Source organism: Bombina bombina, chromosome 3, assembly GCF_027579735.1.
Source record: "Bombina bombina isolate aBomBom1 chromosome 3, aBomBom1.pri, whole genome shotgun sequence".
Taxonomy (NCBI): domain Eukaryota; kingdom Metazoa; phylum Chordata; class Amphibia; order Anura; family Bombinatoridae; genus Bombina; species Bombina bombina.
Window position 1 is genome coordinate 669,412,537 of NC_069501.1, and position 17,760 is coordinate 669,430,296.

Consider the following 17,760-nt stretch of genomic DNA (forward strand, 5'->3'; position numbering starts at 1 on the left):
GCTTTTAAAGATCCTATGGATAAAAAATTAGAGGGTTTGCTTAAAAAAATGTTTGTTCAGCAAGGTTACCTTCTTCAACCAATTTTATGCATTGTTCCTGTCACTACGGCAGCGTGTTTCTGGTTCGAAGAACTAGAAAAGTCGCTCAATAAAGAATCTTCGTATGAGGAGGTTATGGACAGAGTTCATGCACTTAAATTGGCTAACTCTTTTATTCTAGATGCCGCTTTGCAATTAGCGAGATTAGCGGCGAAAAATTCAGGGTTTGCTATTGTGGCGCGCAGAGCGCTCTGGCTAAAGTATTGGTCAGCGGATGTGTCTTCCAAGACAAAATTGCTTAACATCCCTTTCAAGGGCAAAACACTGTTTGGTCCTGATTTGAAAGAGATTATTTCAGACATTACCGGAGGAAAGGGCCACACCCTTCCTCAGGATAGGTCTTTTAAGGCTAGAAATAAGCCTAATTTTCGTCCCTTTCGCAGAAACGGACCAGCCTCTACTTCTACATCCTCTAAGCAAGAGGGTAATACTTCTCAACCCAAACCAGCCTAGAGACCGATGCAAGGCTGGAACAAGGGTAAACAGGCCAAGAAGCCTGCCACTGCTACCAAAACAGCATGAAGGGATGGCCCCCGATCCGGGACCGGATCTGGTGGGGGGCAGACTTTCTCTCTTTGCTCAGGCCTGGGCAAGAGATGTTCAGGATCCTTGGGCGCTAGAAATAGTTTCTCAAGGTTATCTCCTGGAATTCAAGGAACTACCCCCAAGGGGAAGGTTCCACAGGTCTCAATTATCTTCAAACCAAATAAAAAGACAGGCATTCTTTCATTGTGTAGAAGACCTGTTAAGGATGGGAGTAATTCATCCAGTTCCAATAAGAGAACAAGGGATGGGGTTTTACTCCAACCTGTTCATAGTTCCCAAAAAAGAGGGAACATTCAGACCTATTCTAGATCTCAAGATCCTAAACAAATTTCTCAGGGTTCCATCGTTCAAAATGGAAACCATTTGAACGATCCTTCCTACCATCCAGGAAGGTCAATTTATGACCACGGTGGATTTAAAGGATGCGTACCTCCATATTCCTATCCACAAGGAACATCATCAGTTCCTAAGGTTCGCTTTTCTGGACAAGCATTACCAGTTTGTGGCACTTCCATTCGGATTAGCCACTGCTCAGAGAATTTTCACAAAGGTACTAGGGTCCCTTCTAGCGGTTCTAAGACCAAGGGGCATTGCAGTAGTACCGTACTTGGACGACATCCTGATTCAAGCGTCGTCTCTGTCAAAAGCAAAGGCTAATACGGACATCGTCCTAGCCTTTCTCAGATCTCACGGATGGAAAGTAAACATAGAAAAAAGTTCTCTTTCCCCGTCAACAAGAGTTCCCTTCTTGGGAACAATAATAGACTCCTTAGAAATGAGGATTTTTCTGACAGAGGTCAGAAAATCAAAACTTCTAAGCTCTTGTCAAGTTCTTCATTCTGTTCTTCGTCCTTCCATAGCGCAGTGCATGGAAGTAATAGGATTGATGGTTGCAGCAATGGACATAGTTCCTTTTGCACGAATTCATCTAAGACCATTACAACTGTGCATGCTCAGACAGTGGAATGGGGATTATACAGACTTGTCTCCGACGATTCAAGTAGATCAAAGGACCAGAGATTCACTCCGTTGGTGGCTAATCCTGGACAACCTGTCACAGGGAATGAGCTTCCGCAGACCAGAGTGGGTCATTGTCACGACCGATGCCAGGCTGGGGCGCGGTCTGGGAACCCCTGAAAGCTCAGGGTCTATGGTCTCGGGAAGAATCTCTTCTCCCGATAAACATTCTGGAACTGAGAGCGATATTCAATGCTCTCAAAGCTTGGCCTCATCTAGCAAAGGCCAAATTCATAAGGTTTCAATCAGACAACATGACGACAGTTGCATATATCAACCATCAGGGGGGAACAAGGAGTTCCCTGGCGATGGAGGAAGTGACCAAGATAATTCAATGGGCGGAGGATCACTCCTGCCACTTGTCTGCAATCCACATCCCAGGAGTGGAAAATTGGGAAGCGGATTTTCTGAGTCGTCAGACATTCCATCTGGGGGAGTGGGAACTCCACCCGGAAATCTTTGCCCAAATAACTCAATTATGGGGCATTCCAGACATGGATCTGATGGCGTCTCGTCAGAACTTCAAGGTTCCTTGTTACGGGTCCAGATCCAGGGATCCCAAGGCGACTCTAGTAGATGCACTAGTAGCACCTTGGACCTTCAACCTAGCTTATGTTTTCCCACCGTTTCCTCTCATTCCCAGGCTGGTAGCCAGGATCAACCAGGAGAGGGCTTCAGTGATCTTGATAGCTCCTGCGTGGCCACGCAGGACTTGGTATGCAGACCTGGTGAATATGTCATCGGCTCCACCATGGAAGCTACCTTTGAGACAGGACCTTCTTGTTCAAGGTCCATTCGAACATCCGAATCTGGTTTCTCTCCAACTGACTGCTTGGAGATTGAACGCTTGATTTTATCAAAGTGTGGGTTTTCAGATTCTGTAATAGATACTCTGATTCAGGCTAGAAAGCCTGTAACTAGAAAAATTTACCATAAGATATGGAAAAAATATATCTATTGGTGTGAATCTAAAGGATTCCCATGGAACAAGATAAAAATTCCTAGGATTTTATCCTTTCTACAAGAGGGTTTGGAGAAGGGATTATCTGCAAGTTCTCTGAAGGGACAGATTTCTGCGTTATCTGTTTTACTTCACAAAAGGCTGGCAGCTGTGCCAGACGTTCAAGCGTTTGTTCAGGCTCTGGTTAGAATCAAGCCTATTTACAGACCCTTGACTCCTCCCTGGAGTCTTAATCTAGTTCTTTCAGTTCTTCAAGGGGTTCCGTTTGAACCCTTACATTCCGTAGATATTAAGTTATTATCTTGGAAAGTTTTGTTTTTGGTTGCAATTTCTTCTGCTAGAAGAGTTTCTGAGTTATCTGCTCTGCAGTGTTCCCCGCCCTATCTGGTGTTCCATGCAGATAAGGTGGTTTTGCGTACTAAGCCTGGTTTTCTTCAGAAAGTTGTTTCCAACAAGAATATTAACCAGGAGATAGTTGTACCTTCTTTGTGCCCGAATCCAGTTTCAAAGAAGGAACGTTTGTTACACAATTTGGACGTAGTCCGTGCTCTAAAATTCTATTTAGAGGCCACTAAAGATTTCAGACAAACTTCTTCTTTGTTTGTTGTTTATTCTGGTAAAAGGAGAGGTCAAAAAGCAACTTCTACCTCTCTTTTCTTTTGGCTTAAAAGCATTATCCGTTTGGCTTATGAGACTGCCGGACGGCAGCCTCCCGAAAGAATCACAGCTCACTCCACTAGGGCTGTGGCTTCCACATGGGCCTTCAAGAACGAGGCTTCTGTTGACCAGATATGTAAGGCAGCGACTTGGTCTTCACTGCACACTTTTGCCAAATTTTACAAATTTGATACTTTTGCTTCTTCAGAGGCTATTTTTGGGAGAAAGGTTTTGCAAGCCGTGGTGCCTTCCATTTAGGTGACCTGATTTGCTCCCTCCCTTCATCCGTGTCCTAAAGCTTTGGTATTGGTTCCCACAAGTAAGGATGACGCCGTGGACCGGACACACCTATGTTGGAGAAAACAGAATTTATGCTTACCTGATAAATTACTTTCTTCAACGGTGTGTCCGGTCCACGGCCCGCCCTGGTTTTTTTAATCAGGTCTGATGAATTATTTTCTCTAACTACAGTCACCACGGTATCATATGGTTTCTCCTATGCATATTTCCTCCTGTACGTCGGTCGAATGACTGGGGTAGGCGGAGCCTAGGAGGGATCATATGACCAGCTTTGCTGGGCTCTTTGCCATTTCCTGTTGGGGAGGAGAATATCCCACAAGTAAGGATGACGCCGTGGACCGGACACACCGTTGGAGAAAGTAATTTATCAGGTAAGCATAAATTCTGTTTTTTAATAAGTGAATAAAAAAATTAAACTGTTATCAGCTGCTAAGTCGCCACACTACTCTGGAATATATAGTTGCTCTTTCATTGTGATATGGGTCAGTGGATTCATTCTTTATCACTTTTTAGTGGGAAGCGTCTATGCAGACCATTCTAGATTGAGATGAATGGGTTAATATGGAAAGAATAACAGTATTCAAGGTCTAAAAATACATTTGCCCTCACCTTGTTTATGGCCATCTAACTGGCCCTGTCTCTATACAAGTCACAAATGTTAGCCGTAATGGATTATTTTAAATCAATATAATCCTATTACTAATATTTGTTTAAAGAATTCTCAGAAATGGAAATAGAAAAATAAATATACACAAATTTCACGCCATCCCCCCCCCCTTTTCCCTTCTCGTCCCTTTTATTATGCTGACATTTTTTTTTTTATATAAATATTTTTTATTGAAATTTTTGGTACGTACAACAAAGTCAATATGTTCAAACACTACAAAGACTAAATTGTAAAAATGTTTTTACAAAACAACAAAAAACAAAACAACAAGCATATTTTGAAATATATGTATAGAAGCGGTTGTGTTGAACTGGTTAGAATGAAATCTCATTTTTCAGGATAAAAAATATAGAAACAATCAGTGGACAAGAGACACTTTAGTATATGTGACATAGCGTAAAAGGAGAATAATGCAGAACCACCAATGGAAGAGCTAGGAGGCCTTGGGCATACAGAAAATAAGAAAAAACAGATAATAAATATCCTAAGCTGGTCAAGATACAGTTATATTAAATAGGTTGGAATACAGTTAGTGTAACAGGGCCTTTATATGAATTTCTAGATACGCTTTTACATGCTGAGCTATACGCCCCCTTTAAACCTTTAGGGTTAGATAGTAATCGACTAAAAACGGGTAGAATGGGTTTCTTGGTAAAGCTTAATATGTCTCAGTAGTAGGATTTATAGTGTAGTTAAAGGGACATTCAACACCCGCTATAACATAATTTCATGTTGTGTAAACAGAATCCAAAATCCGCCTGCACCACATCCCTGCCTTGTTTCTATATATAACGTCCAAGTAATCCTCATCGTTATAGCTTACCGTACTAACTAAATATGGCCGCCTAACTCCTCCCATTCATGCTTCTTCCCCATCACTCATCCCCTTCAGGCACGTTCATGTTATTTTCAGATGACGCTCTTCCTACGTCATGGCGCATGCGCATTTATTACCGAGCACGATCGTAATTACAAGAGCTGTAGGAGTCTTCTATTGCGGTCCGTGAACGCGCTTTCATTTTCAGTCCGAGGAATGGATCATGATTGGCTGATCCTTTCAAAAAGAAGGTCCCTACGTAACGGTGGGGGGAGTTAGGCAGCCATATTAACACAAGAAACTAGAAGGTATCGTACAAGATTAAGAGGTTAAGGAAGCAAGTAAGAGAAAGGGGGTACGTTGCAGGCGGATATTCGGTTTTAATTTTTTTATATAGGATTGTTATGTAGAGTATTGAGTGTCCCTTTAATAGTTCACATGTGAGAAAACCTGCAAATTACCCTGGGTTCTACTAAAGTAGGCTCACGCTGTAATGACATTGACAACTTTATGGTAGGTAACTACTCAATATATCATGTTGTTTTAGGGGATGCTTCCAATCATATCATTTATAAAAGAAAAATGCCCAAAATTAAGCCTGAGTGATAACATGGGGAGCTGGAGGGAAGAGCCGTTGAGGTACTTTGTAGCTGCAAGAGAAGATAGGGATCTGCCAAATACACAAAAGTCACACAATTAGCAGTACAAGTCATTATATACTGGTCTTTACATAGATGGAGTCATGTATGTGTAAATAGAAATAAGGACTGGAGCTAAGAAACTCAACATTACTAATATACAATGTGCCAGGTTAACAATATATCAGAGATGGGTCCGGTAGGAGATTCTGTGAGCCCACTTCCGTTATGAAGAGTTGATGCATTACTTGCGCCTCATAGTGATTTTTAGCATAGCATATAAAGGAGAATAATAAAGCACAACCAGTGGGAATCAATGAGGCTTTGGGTACATATAGGATTAAATATTTTTAAATGAGCTTAGTTTGTATGAGATAGAACTAGTAAAGTTCACTGCTAGAACAAGTTCCTACTGTAGAGACAGTGACAACGTTATGGAAAGTACATACCTAAATAGATCATGCTGCTAGAAGGGGTAGCTTCAGGTACTATCTGTTACATGAGAAGAATATCTAAAATTAGGTCATAGCAGCCTTATGAAAAAAAAAAAAAAAAAAAAGGCGCTGCTTATGTGTTTTAAGGTAAAGAGAAAAAATATGTCACAGGATACACAACACAAAAGCCATACATTTAACAAAATAGGATATTATATACTTATCTATACATAGATGAAGTTGTGGAAATTTAAATAGAAATAAGGGCTGGAACCAAGAAACTCAATGTTACAAATATAAAGTGTACTAGGTTAACATTATAACTGAGGCAAGTCTAATAGTTAATTCCATTAACCTACTCCGGTAGTGGAGAATTGGGTCATTGCTTGTGCCTCATAGCACCAGGAGAATGTCTGAATCCATTGCAATAGGGGTCCCTGCTGAATGAGCGAGTTCAGACAGCTGATATCCTCATAAATAAATGATCCCCAGTGAACACATGCTCTTAGGGTCCCAAAGTTTACATCAAAATTTTGGAGATTTCCCCATTCCTGCTGTGCAGCTAGAGACCGGCTATCAAGGATCCTTTTAATATTGTCACCATAGATCAGGGGGCCGGCCGCACCATCCTGAGGGTCTGCAAGGAAGGATTCTGCTTGAAGATTTTTCTGCTGCGTAGCGACACCTTCTACTTTGTTTTGATGAGCCCTCGAGTCCCATGTGGATGTAATGAGGTTCCGTTTAATTGCAATCTTTTCAGGCTGGTGTAGATAACTCTGCTTAATATCTGCCGCATAATGAGGGATACTTGCTTCGGTTTGTGGTGGTACTTGCTAAAAGGAAGCTTCTCCACCCTCCGCCATTTTAAGTATGCCGGCAGCTCCCTGACCAGACACATCTCTGATTACATGTGTAAGGTCGCTGAAATTGCTCCACATCTGCCGCTCAACCTTCATGAGGAGCTCTTGTATTTGACGTAGTTGAAGCTTCTCCTCCATGGTCAAATTTAGGAGTATAGGTAGGGTGGTCTGGTAGTCAGCCGCTTTAACCCGAGTGGCCCGGGGGAGGAGGGGAATGATGTGCGCTCACCGTTCAGCTTTCCAAGAGGCTTGTTCAGATCCCCCTAGCTAGTTGCATACATCGTCTCAGGCAGAATATCCTTCATTCATAGATTAGTTAGTGCTTGTCCTCAGACCAATTTAGCTCAAGCTTTTGCTGGGAATAAATACTTTATTTAGTTGAGGCCTAGGAGCTCAAGAAATATGCGTCCGACTGCCTCGGCTGTTGGCTCCGCCCCCCTATTATGGTGTAATTTAATAGGTTAAGGTTTCTCTCCTTGGAAGGTTTCAAAAGTTACATATTTGTAGTAATCTTCAAATGACTTACATTTGAGATTAACAAATTAATCTGTTTTATGGTTTGTTTGTTTTCTTGTTTATTTTTTTTTATGTTTCTCTTAGTGACCGAATTTACACAGTGTGGATTACATTTCTTTGTGTTTTGTTTTATTTATCTCCAACTCATATGGTGTTGAGGTACAGTACTAGATATTTTAGCTTGTTCTTACTTTCCTAATTAAGGGACATGAAACACAAAAAAATGATTTTGTGATTCCGACAGAGAATACAATTTTGAAATAGTTTCCAGTTTACTTCTCTTATCAAATTTGCTTTGTTGGTGTGGTATTCTTTGTTGAAGAGATACCTAAGTAGGTGTCTGGATCACTACAAGGAAACAGTGCTGCCATCTAGTGCTCTTGCAAATGGATTACATTCTTGCAAAACTGCTGCCGTATAATGCTCCAGGCACGTGCATGCCGCTAAGCTTGCGGTTCTGCTTTTCAGCAAAAGATACAAAGTGAACAAAGAAATTTTGACGTAAATTAGAAAGTTGTTTAAAATGACGTTCTCTATTTGAATCATGAAAGAAACATTTTGGGTGTGTTCTAACTTTATTTATAAGGAAGGATTTAATAGAAGTAGGTATCTAGGAGTAACAGAGTAATACATCAAATACCTCCCTCTATGTAATATTTGTCCGGTTCACCTAACACTGTTTTCAGCCTTTGTAACAAATGTTTCTTGATATTTAGATACCTGACCTGTTTCTCTTGTGACTAATTTGACAACTATTACCTTATTTGCTGTGGCTCACATAGTAACACACTACCTATTAAAGTTTACTATTAAATGGTCAGTAAAGTTTTATAATTTAAATAAAGCATGCAGTTTTAATCAACTTTACAATTTTCTGCTCTTACATCATTTTCTTTGTTGAAAACCTTAAAGGACTAGTAAATACTGTAGATTTGCATAATCAACAAATGCATAATAACAAGGCAATGCAATAGCACTTACTCTGAACTTCAAATGAGTAGTAAATTTTTTCTAAAATGTTAGTTATGTCTATTTCCACTCCCCTTGTATTATGTGACAGCCATCAGCCAATCACAAATGCATATACTTACCATGTGACAGCCATCAGCCAATCACAAATGCATATACTTACCATGTGACAGCCATCAGCCAATCACAAATGCATATACTTACCATGTGACAGCCATCAGCCAATCACAAATGCATATACTTACCATGTGACAGCCATCAGCCAATCACAAATGCATATACGTATAGTCTGTGACTTCTTGCTCATGCTCAGTATTTGCTGCTGACTCAAAAAGTGTAAATATAAAAAGACTGTGCACATTTTGTTAATGGAAGTAAATTGAAAAGTTGTTTAAAATTGCATGCTGTATCTGAATCATGAAGTTTAATTTTAACTTGAGTTTCCCTTTAATTAGGTAGGCTCAAAGGCAGCAATGCAATACTCGGAGCTGCTAAATGGCATTGTTGCTCCTTCATCAAAGGATACCAATAGAATTAATAAAATTTTATAATAGAAATGAGTTGGAAAGTGGTTTAAAATCTGAATCATGAAAGACAAAAAATGACTTAAAGGGATATTAAACTTTCTATGCACATGAGTTTGTTTTAGTTTTAAATATAAACATTTTTGCATTACACATGTGCTAGTAAAAACTCTTCTAATAAGAACTTTGACTGTTTTTTGACTGCACGTTTAAAGCCATTATTGAAATATGCTTCCATATAAAACTGAATATCAATAAGACACACCTATTTTCATCTTTATTTATTGTCTTTCTATTTTTATTCTAGGTTGTATTTAAGCCTCGTACTGGGGAATGTCAATGTGACCCTTCTAAGCAAACAGGCTAAGTAATGCATCTATTCTTTCTGCCAAAGTACTTTGTGATTTCTTGCCTTGTGATCTGAGTCCAAGTTTAGCTTCTGCAGCGAGACAGGAAGCACTCAGTGGTTATATATTTTGCACAGCTTATAGCATTTTGAAATTTCCTGCCATAAAGATAGGGGTTGTGTGAAAATGGGGAATTTCTCGAAAAACAGATACAGATTTCAAAATATATTTTTTATATTTTCTCATTAAATTGTTTGAAATAGGTTTATTGTAAACATTCATTTTTGTCCTCTGAATATATTTAAATGGCATAGAGTTAAAGGGCCATTATAGTAATTTTCATTTTAAAAGTTCATTATTGTCATACATTTTCATCAATATACACGTATTTAATCTTATTTACTGCTTTAACCCCTTAACGACTGAGGACGTGCAGGGTACGTCCTCAGAAAAAAGGCAGTTAATGCCTGAGAACGTACCCTGCACGTCCTCAGTGTGGAAAGCAGCTGGAAGCGATCCTGCTCGCTTCCAGCTGCTTTCCGGTTATTGCAGTGATGCCTCGATATGGAGGCATCCTGCAATAACCTTTTTAAGTAATCCGGTGCAGAGAGAGCCACTCTGTGGCCCTCTCTGCACCGGAGATCGGTGGCTACCTGCGTTGGTGGGTGGGAGCCGGACCGGGAGGCGGGTGGCGGCCATCGATGGCCCTGTGGAAGTGAAGGGGGGCGGGATCGTGGGCGGGGGTGGCTGGGGGCGCGCACGTGCACGGGAGGGTGGGGGCGGGCGCGTGCACGGGGAGGGAGCGGGTGGGAACCGCTACACTGCAGAAAATCTGCAAATAAAAAAGATTAAATAATCGAAAAATTAAATAATCAGCAAAGTGGTGGGGGTTTGTCTGTGGGTGGGGGCCTGTTTTGAAGCTACACTACAGAAAAAAAAAAACAAAGAGAAAAAAAAACACTTTTTATTGTAAACTGGGTACTGGCAGACAGCTGCCAGTACCCAAGATGGCCCCCAATAAGGCAGAGGGGAGGGTTAGAGAGCGGTTTTGGGGGGGATCAGGGAGGTTGGGGGCTAAGGGGGGGATCCTACACAGTAGCATATGTAAATATGCTAAAAAAAATTTCATTTTTTTTTTAAAACCCTTTTATTTTAGTACTGGCAGACTTTCTGCCAGTACTTAAGATGGCGGGGACAATTGTGGGGTGGGGGAGGGAAGGGAGCTGTTTGGGAGGGATCAGGGGGTGGGATGTGTCAGATGGGAGGCTGATCTCTACACTAAAGCTAAAATTAACCCTACAAGCTCACTACAAACTCCCTAATTAACCCTTTCACTGCTAGCCATAATACACGTGTGAGGCGCAACAGGATTTAGTGGCCTTCTAATTACCAGAAAGCAACGCCAAAGTCATATATGTCTGCTATTTCTGAACAAAGGGGATCCCAGACAAGCATTTGCAACCATTTGTGCCATAATTGCACAAGCTGTTTGTAAATGATTTCAGTGAGAAACCTAAAATTGTGAAAAATTTTACGTTTTTTTTAATTTGATCGCATTTGGCGGTGAAATGGTGGCATGAAATATACCAAAATGTGCCTAGATCAATACTTGGGGTTGTCTACTACACTACACTAAAGCTAAAATTAACCCTACAAGCTCCCTAAAAGCTCCCTAATTAACCCCTTAACTGCTGGGCATGATACACTTGTGGTGCGCAGTGGCATTTAGCGGCCTTCTAATTACCAAAAAGCAACGCCAAAGCCATATATGTGTGCTATTTCTGAACAAAGGGGATCCCAGAGAAGAATTTACAACCATTTATGCCATAATTGCACAAGTTGTTTGTAAATAATTTCAGTGAGAAACCTAAAGTTTGTGAAAAAATTTGTGAAAAAGTGAACAATTTTTTGTATTTGATCGCATTTGGCGGTGAAATGGTGGCATGACATATACCAAAATTGGCCTAGATCAATACTTTGGGATGTCTACTAAAAAAAAATATATAAATGTCAAGGGATATTCAGGTATTCCTGAAAGATATTAGTGTTCTAATGTAACTAGCGCTAATTTTGGAAAAAAATGGTTTGGAAATAGCAAAGTGCTACTTGTATTTATGGCCCTATAACTTGCAAAAAAAGCAAAGAACATGTAAACATTGGGTATTTCTAAACTCAGGACAAAATTTAGAAACTATTTAGCATGGGTGTTTTTTGGTGGTTTTAGATATGTAACAGATTTTGGGGGTCAAAGTTAGAAAAAGTGTGTTTTTTTCCATTTTTCCTCATATTTTATCATTTTTTTTATAGTAAATTATAAGATATGATGAAAATAATGGTATCTTTAGAAAGTCCATTTAATGGCGAGAAAAACGGTATATAATATGTGTGGGTACAGTAAATGAGTAAGAAGAAAATTACAGCTAAACACAAACACCGCAAAAATGTAAAAATAGCCTTGGTCCCAAACGGACAGAAAATGGAAAAGTGCTCTGGTCACTAAGGGGTTAAAGATATTTTACAAATCCTAACTGCTTCCACTGCTCCTAAGGCACGCTGGCTGCAGCATTACAGCAACCTGTCAGTCTAAAGCTGATCCAACCCCTCTGTGCCTAAACTGACACGCTAGGAGAGCTGGTGTAAATGTTGCTATGGGCAACCAGTTCCTCTTTTAGCGTGTCAGTTGGTGTTCACTTTGATCCTCTGACAGCGTACTGTTGCATGCGCACTCCCGTGTCTGATAAGCAAGGCAATGTTGATTGGACACGGAAAAAGAGGGGGGGGTGCCTATTTCTATATGTGTTTAGGAAAAGATTTTCATGGAACTATTTTACTTACTTTGAGGTATGATTTAGAATATTAGAACTACTTGTTTAAAAAAAAAAATGTTTAAAAATAATGGTTAACAAATTGATAGCCCTAGTTTAATACATAGTCATCAAATTAAAATAAATTTTAAAGTAGAACTTTAAAAAAACATGCCAAAAATTAATATGTTTAGCCAAAAATGTACATATAGCAATTAGTGACCACCTTAGATATCTATAAAAAGAAAAAAAGTACTCAGGGTCTATTATATGCTGTTACCTGTATAGATTATTTTTTTTAATCTATAAACAAAGGGAATCTTCCTTTCTTGTAATCTACTGGTAGGTTATTACAATCTACCTATTGGCCACAACACAGCAGGAGCTCACAGTGGTCTCAAATAATTATGTTATAAAGATAAAACTCTTCTAATAACTACTTGCATACAGACAATATTTTTTTATTGGCTATTTATAAGAAATTATACCAAAAGTGGCTTTTAATTAAAGGGGCGTCTTATTCCTATTGGATATTGCAGTTGTACTTTCCTTTTTATAATCAGTTTACTTCAGGAACTATTTAGTATCTGTACATTAAAATTTGAAGCAATATGTCAAGTTTGTTCACTGCAGGTATAGTGTTAACTTCTTAGAAAATGAACAAAATGTGTTATTTGGTCAGGCGTGCCAGTGTTTTGCATACAGCTGTATCTGATTAGATGCTATTTATTATAATTGCCATGTAACTTCATTTTTATTCTGGAAGTATATAAAAATAATGTATAACGTAAACATTTTTATGGGACTAAAATGTGTCTCCATTTCTAAACTCTACTTCTGTTTAGGAGCCATTTGGTTCTTTGGTTTATATATTATGTCTCTCTTTTATGGTAGGTTTGCTTACAAAGATGAGTATGAGAAGTTTAAGCTGTATCTCACCATGATACTCTTGGTACTTTCCTTTATTTGTCGTTTCTTACTAAACTCCAGGTACGTTAATGCAAAATTTATGTTTGGGGCAATACCATTTAATAATCTATTGATGTTTTATTAGGGATCATTAAATTAAACGTGATCGCATTTACTTTCAACCTGTAATACGAGCGAATTGAGCTTGATTACAAGTGTAGCGCTATTTATCGCTCCTCCTCGTGTTCTAACTCTGCTAGAAGTAAGCTTTTTGCACACGTCGGGTGTATTACAAGTTGAAAGTAAAAAAGTTAGTTCTCCATAACTTAATAAATAATACAAATGAAACAACATAACACTATGCATTATTTATTTTACTTGCTTTTACTGTAAATTAAATTGTGATTTTTTCCACGCTCCCTAGAGATGATGATTGTCAGTTTCTATATGGTAAGCTGCAAAATATTGCACGTTGCCTAAAACAGTGATTGCTTAGAGCAGTGCACAAACTAATTTACAGCCAGCCCTAAATGGTTATATTCATAGAAATAAACATATGTACCAGGATTTTCAGTTTTGCAAATCTTTATTAATAAAGTGACAGTTTAAATCTTTATTTTGTAAGCTATTTTTCTCCAACATAGGTGTGTCCGGTCCACGGCGTCATCCTTACTTGTGGGATATTCTCTTCCCCAACAGGAAATGGCAAAGAGCCCAGCAAAGCTGGTCACATGATCCCTCCTAGGCTCCGCCTACCCCAGTCATTCTCTTTGCCGTTGTACAGGCAACATCTCCACGGAGATGGCTTAGAGTTTTTTAGTGTTTAACTGTAGTTTTTCATTATTCAATCAAGAGTTTGTTATTTTCAAATAGTGCTGGTACGTACTATTTACTCAGAAACAGAAAAGAGATGAAGAATTCTGTTTGTATGAGGAAAATGATTTTAGCAACCGTAACTAAAATCCATGGCTGTTCCACACAGGACTGTTGAGAGCATTAACTTCAGTTGGGGGAACAGTTTGCAGTCCTTTGCTGCTTGAGGTATGACACATTCTAACAAGACGATGTAATGCTGGAAGCTGTCATTTTCCCTATGGGATCCGGTAAGCCATGTTTATTACGATTGTAAATAAGGGCTTCACAAGGGCTTATTTAGACTGTAGACATTTTTTGGGCTAAATCGATTGATATTAACACTTATTTAGCCTTGAGGAATCATTTATTCTGGGTATTTTGATATAATTATATCGGCAGGCACTGTTTTAGACACCTTATTCTTTAGGGGCTTTCCCAAAGCATAGGCAGAGTCTCATTTTCGCGCCGGTGTTGCGCACTTGTTTTTGAGAGGCATGGCATGCAGTCGCATGTGAGAGGAGCTCTGATACTGATAAAAGACTTCTGAAGGCATCATTTGGTATCGTATTCCCCTTGGGTTTGGTTGGGTCTCAGCAAAGCAGATACCAGGGACTGTAAAGGGGGTTAAAGCTTAAAACGGCTCCGGTTCCGTTATTTTAAGGGTTAAAGCTTCCAAAATTGGTGTGCAATATTTTCAAGGCTTTAAGACACTGTGGTGAAAGTTTGGTGAATTTTGAACAATTCCTTCATGTTTTTTCGCAATTGCAGTAATAAAGTGTGTTCAGTTTAAAATTTAAAGTGACAGTAACGGTTTTATTTCAAAACGTTTTTTGTACTTTCTTATCAAGTTTATGCCTGTTTAACATGTCTGAACTACCAGATAGACTGTGTTCTGAATGTGGGGAAGCCAGAATTCCTATTCATTTAAATAAATGTGATTTATGTGATAATGACAATGATGCCCAAGATGATTCCTCAAGTGAGGGGAGTAAGCATGGTACTGCATCATTCCCTCCTTCGTCTACACGAGTCTTGCCCACTCAGGAGGCCCCTAGTACATCTAGCGCGCCAATACTCCTTACTATGCAACAATTAACGGCTGTAATGGATAATTCTGTCAAAAACATTTTAGCCAAAATGAACCCTTGTCAGCGTAAGCGTGGATGCTCTGTTTTAGTTACTGAAGAGCATGACGACGCTGATATTAATATCTCTGAAGGGCCCCTAACCCAATCTGAGGGAGCCAGGGAGGTTTTGTCTGAGGGAGAAATTACTGATTTAGGGAACATTTCTCAGCAGGCTGAATCTGATGTGATTACTTTTAAATTTAAATTGGAACATCTCCGCATTTTGCTTAAGGAGGTATTATCCACTCTGGATGATTGTGAAAATTTGGTCATCCCAGAGAAACTATGTAAAATGGACAAGTTCCTAGAGGTGCCGGGGCTCCCAGAAGCTTTTCCTATACCCAAGCGGGTGGCGGACATTGTTAATAAAGAATGGGAAAGGCCCGGTATTCCTTTCGTCCCTCCCCCCATATTTAAAAAATTGTTTCCTATGGTCGACCCCAGAAAGGACTTATGGCAGTCAGTCCCCAAGGTCGAGGGAGCGGTTTCTACTTTAAACAAACGCACCACTATTCCCATAGAGGATAGTTGTGCTTTCAAAGATCCTATGGATAAAAAATTAGAAGGTTTGCTTAAAAAGATGTTTGTTCAGCAGGGTTACCTTCTACAACCCATTTCATGCATTGTCCCTGTCACTACAGCCGCATATTTCTGGCTTGATGAACTGATTAAGGTGCTCGATAGTGACTCTCCTCCTTATGAGGAGATTATGGACAGAGTCAATGCTCTCAAATTGGCTAATTCTTTCACTCTAGACGCCTCTTTGCAATTGGCTAAGTTAGCGGCTAAGAATTCTGGGTTTGCTATTGTGGCGCGCAGAGCGCTTTGGTTGAAATCTTGGTCGGCTGATGCGTCTTCCAAGAACAAGCTACTAAACATTCCTTTCAAGGGGAAAACGCTGTTTGGTCCTGACTTGAAAGAGATTATCTCTGATATCACTGGGGGTAAGGGCCATGCCCTTCCTCAGGATCGGCCTTTCAAGGCAAAAAATAGACCTAATTTTCGTCCCTTTCGTAAAAACGGACCAGCCCAAGGTGCTACGTCCTCTAAGCAAGAGGGTAATACTTCTCAGGCCAAGCCAGCTTGGAGACCAATGCAAGGCTGGAACAAGGGAAAGCAGGCAAAGAAACCTGCCACTGCTACCAAGACAGCATGAAATATCGGCCCCCGATCCGGGACCGGATCTGGTGGGGGGCAGACTCTCTCTCTTCGCTCAGGCTTGGGCAAGAGATGTTCTGGATCCTTGGGCGCTAGAAATAGTCTCCCAGGGTTATCTTCTGGAATTCAAGGGACTTCCCCCAAGGGGAAGGTTCCACAGGTCTCAGTTGTCTTCAGACCACATAAAAAGACAGGCGTTCTTACATTGTGTAGAAGACCTGTTAAAAATGGGAGTGATTCATCCTGTTCCATTGAGAGAACAAGGGATGGGGTTCTACTCCAATCTGTTCATAGTTCCCAAAAAAGAGGGAACGTTCAGACCAATCCTAGATCTCAAGATCTTAAACAAATTTCTCAAGGTCCCATCTTTCAAGATGGAAACCATTCGAACTATCCTTCCTTCCATCCAGGAAGGTCAATTCATGACCACGGTGGATTTAAAGGATGCGTATCTACATATTCCTATCCACAAGGAACATCATCGGTTCCTAAGGTTTGCATTCCTGGACAAACATTACCAGTTCGTGGCGCTTCCTTTCGGATTAGCCACTGCTCCAAGGATTTTCACAAAGGTACTAGGGTCCCTTCTAGCTGTGCTAAGACCAAGGGGCATTGCAGTTGTACCTTACCTGGACGACATTCTGATTCAAGCGTCGTCCCTCCCTCGAGCAAAGGCTCACACGGACATCGTCCTGGCCTTTCTCAGATCGCACGGCTGGAAAGTGAACGTGGAAAAGAGTTCTCTATCCCCGTCAACAAGGGTTCCCTTCTTGGGAACAATTATAGACTCCTCAGAAATGAGGATTTTTCTAACAGAGGCCAGAAAGACAAAGCTTCTGGACTCTTGTCGAATACTTCATTCCGTTCCTCTTCCTTCCGTAGCTCAGTGCATGGAAGTGATCGGGTTGATGGTAGCGACAATGGACATAGTTCCTTTTGCGCGCATTCATCTAAGACCATTACAACTGTGCATGCTCAGTCAGTGGAATGGGGACTATACAGACTTGTCTCCAAAGATACAAGTAAATCAGAGGACCAGAGACTCACTCCGTTGGTGGCTGTCCCTGGACAACCTGTCACGAGGGATGACATTCCACAGACCAGAGTGGGTCATTGTCACGACCGACGCCAGTCTGATGGGCTGGGGCGCGGTCTGGGGATCCCTGAAAGCTCAGGGTCTTTGGTCTCGGGAAGAATCTCTTCTACCGATAAATATTCTGGAACTGAGAGCGATATTCAATGCTCTCAAGGCTTGGCCTCAGCTTGCGAGGACCAAGTTCATACGGTTTCAATCAGACAACATGACGACTGTTGCGTACATCAACCATCAGGGGGGAACAAGGAGTTCCCTAGCGATGGAAGAAGTGACCAAGATTATTCTATGGGCGGAGTCTCACTCCTGCCACCTGTCTGCTATCCACATCCCGGGAGTGGAAAATTGGGAAGCGGATTTTCTGAGTCGTCAGACATTGCATCCGGGGGAGTGGGAACTCCATCCGGAAATCTTTGCCCAAGTCACTCAACTTTGGGGCATTCCAGACATGGATCTGATGGC

At 40.6% G+C, this 17,760-nt stretch overlaps 1 protein-coding gene across 1 annotated transcript in view; it reads left to right on the forward strand.

Moving 5' to 3' along the window:
• The window catches only part of TMEM120A (transmembrane protein 120A), a 101,672-nt gene that overhangs the window by 29,038 nt on the left and 54,874 nt on the right, over positions 1 to 17,760 (forward strand). The window contains exons 4-5 of the mRNA XM_053707419.1: positions 9,313 to 9,372; positions 13,051 to 13,146. Of these exons, the coding sequence (XP_053563394.1) occupies positions 9,313 to 9,372; positions 13,051 to 13,146 (156 nt within the window). The remainder of the gene's footprint in view (positions 1 to 9,312; positions 9,373 to 13,050; positions 13,147 to 17,760) is intronic.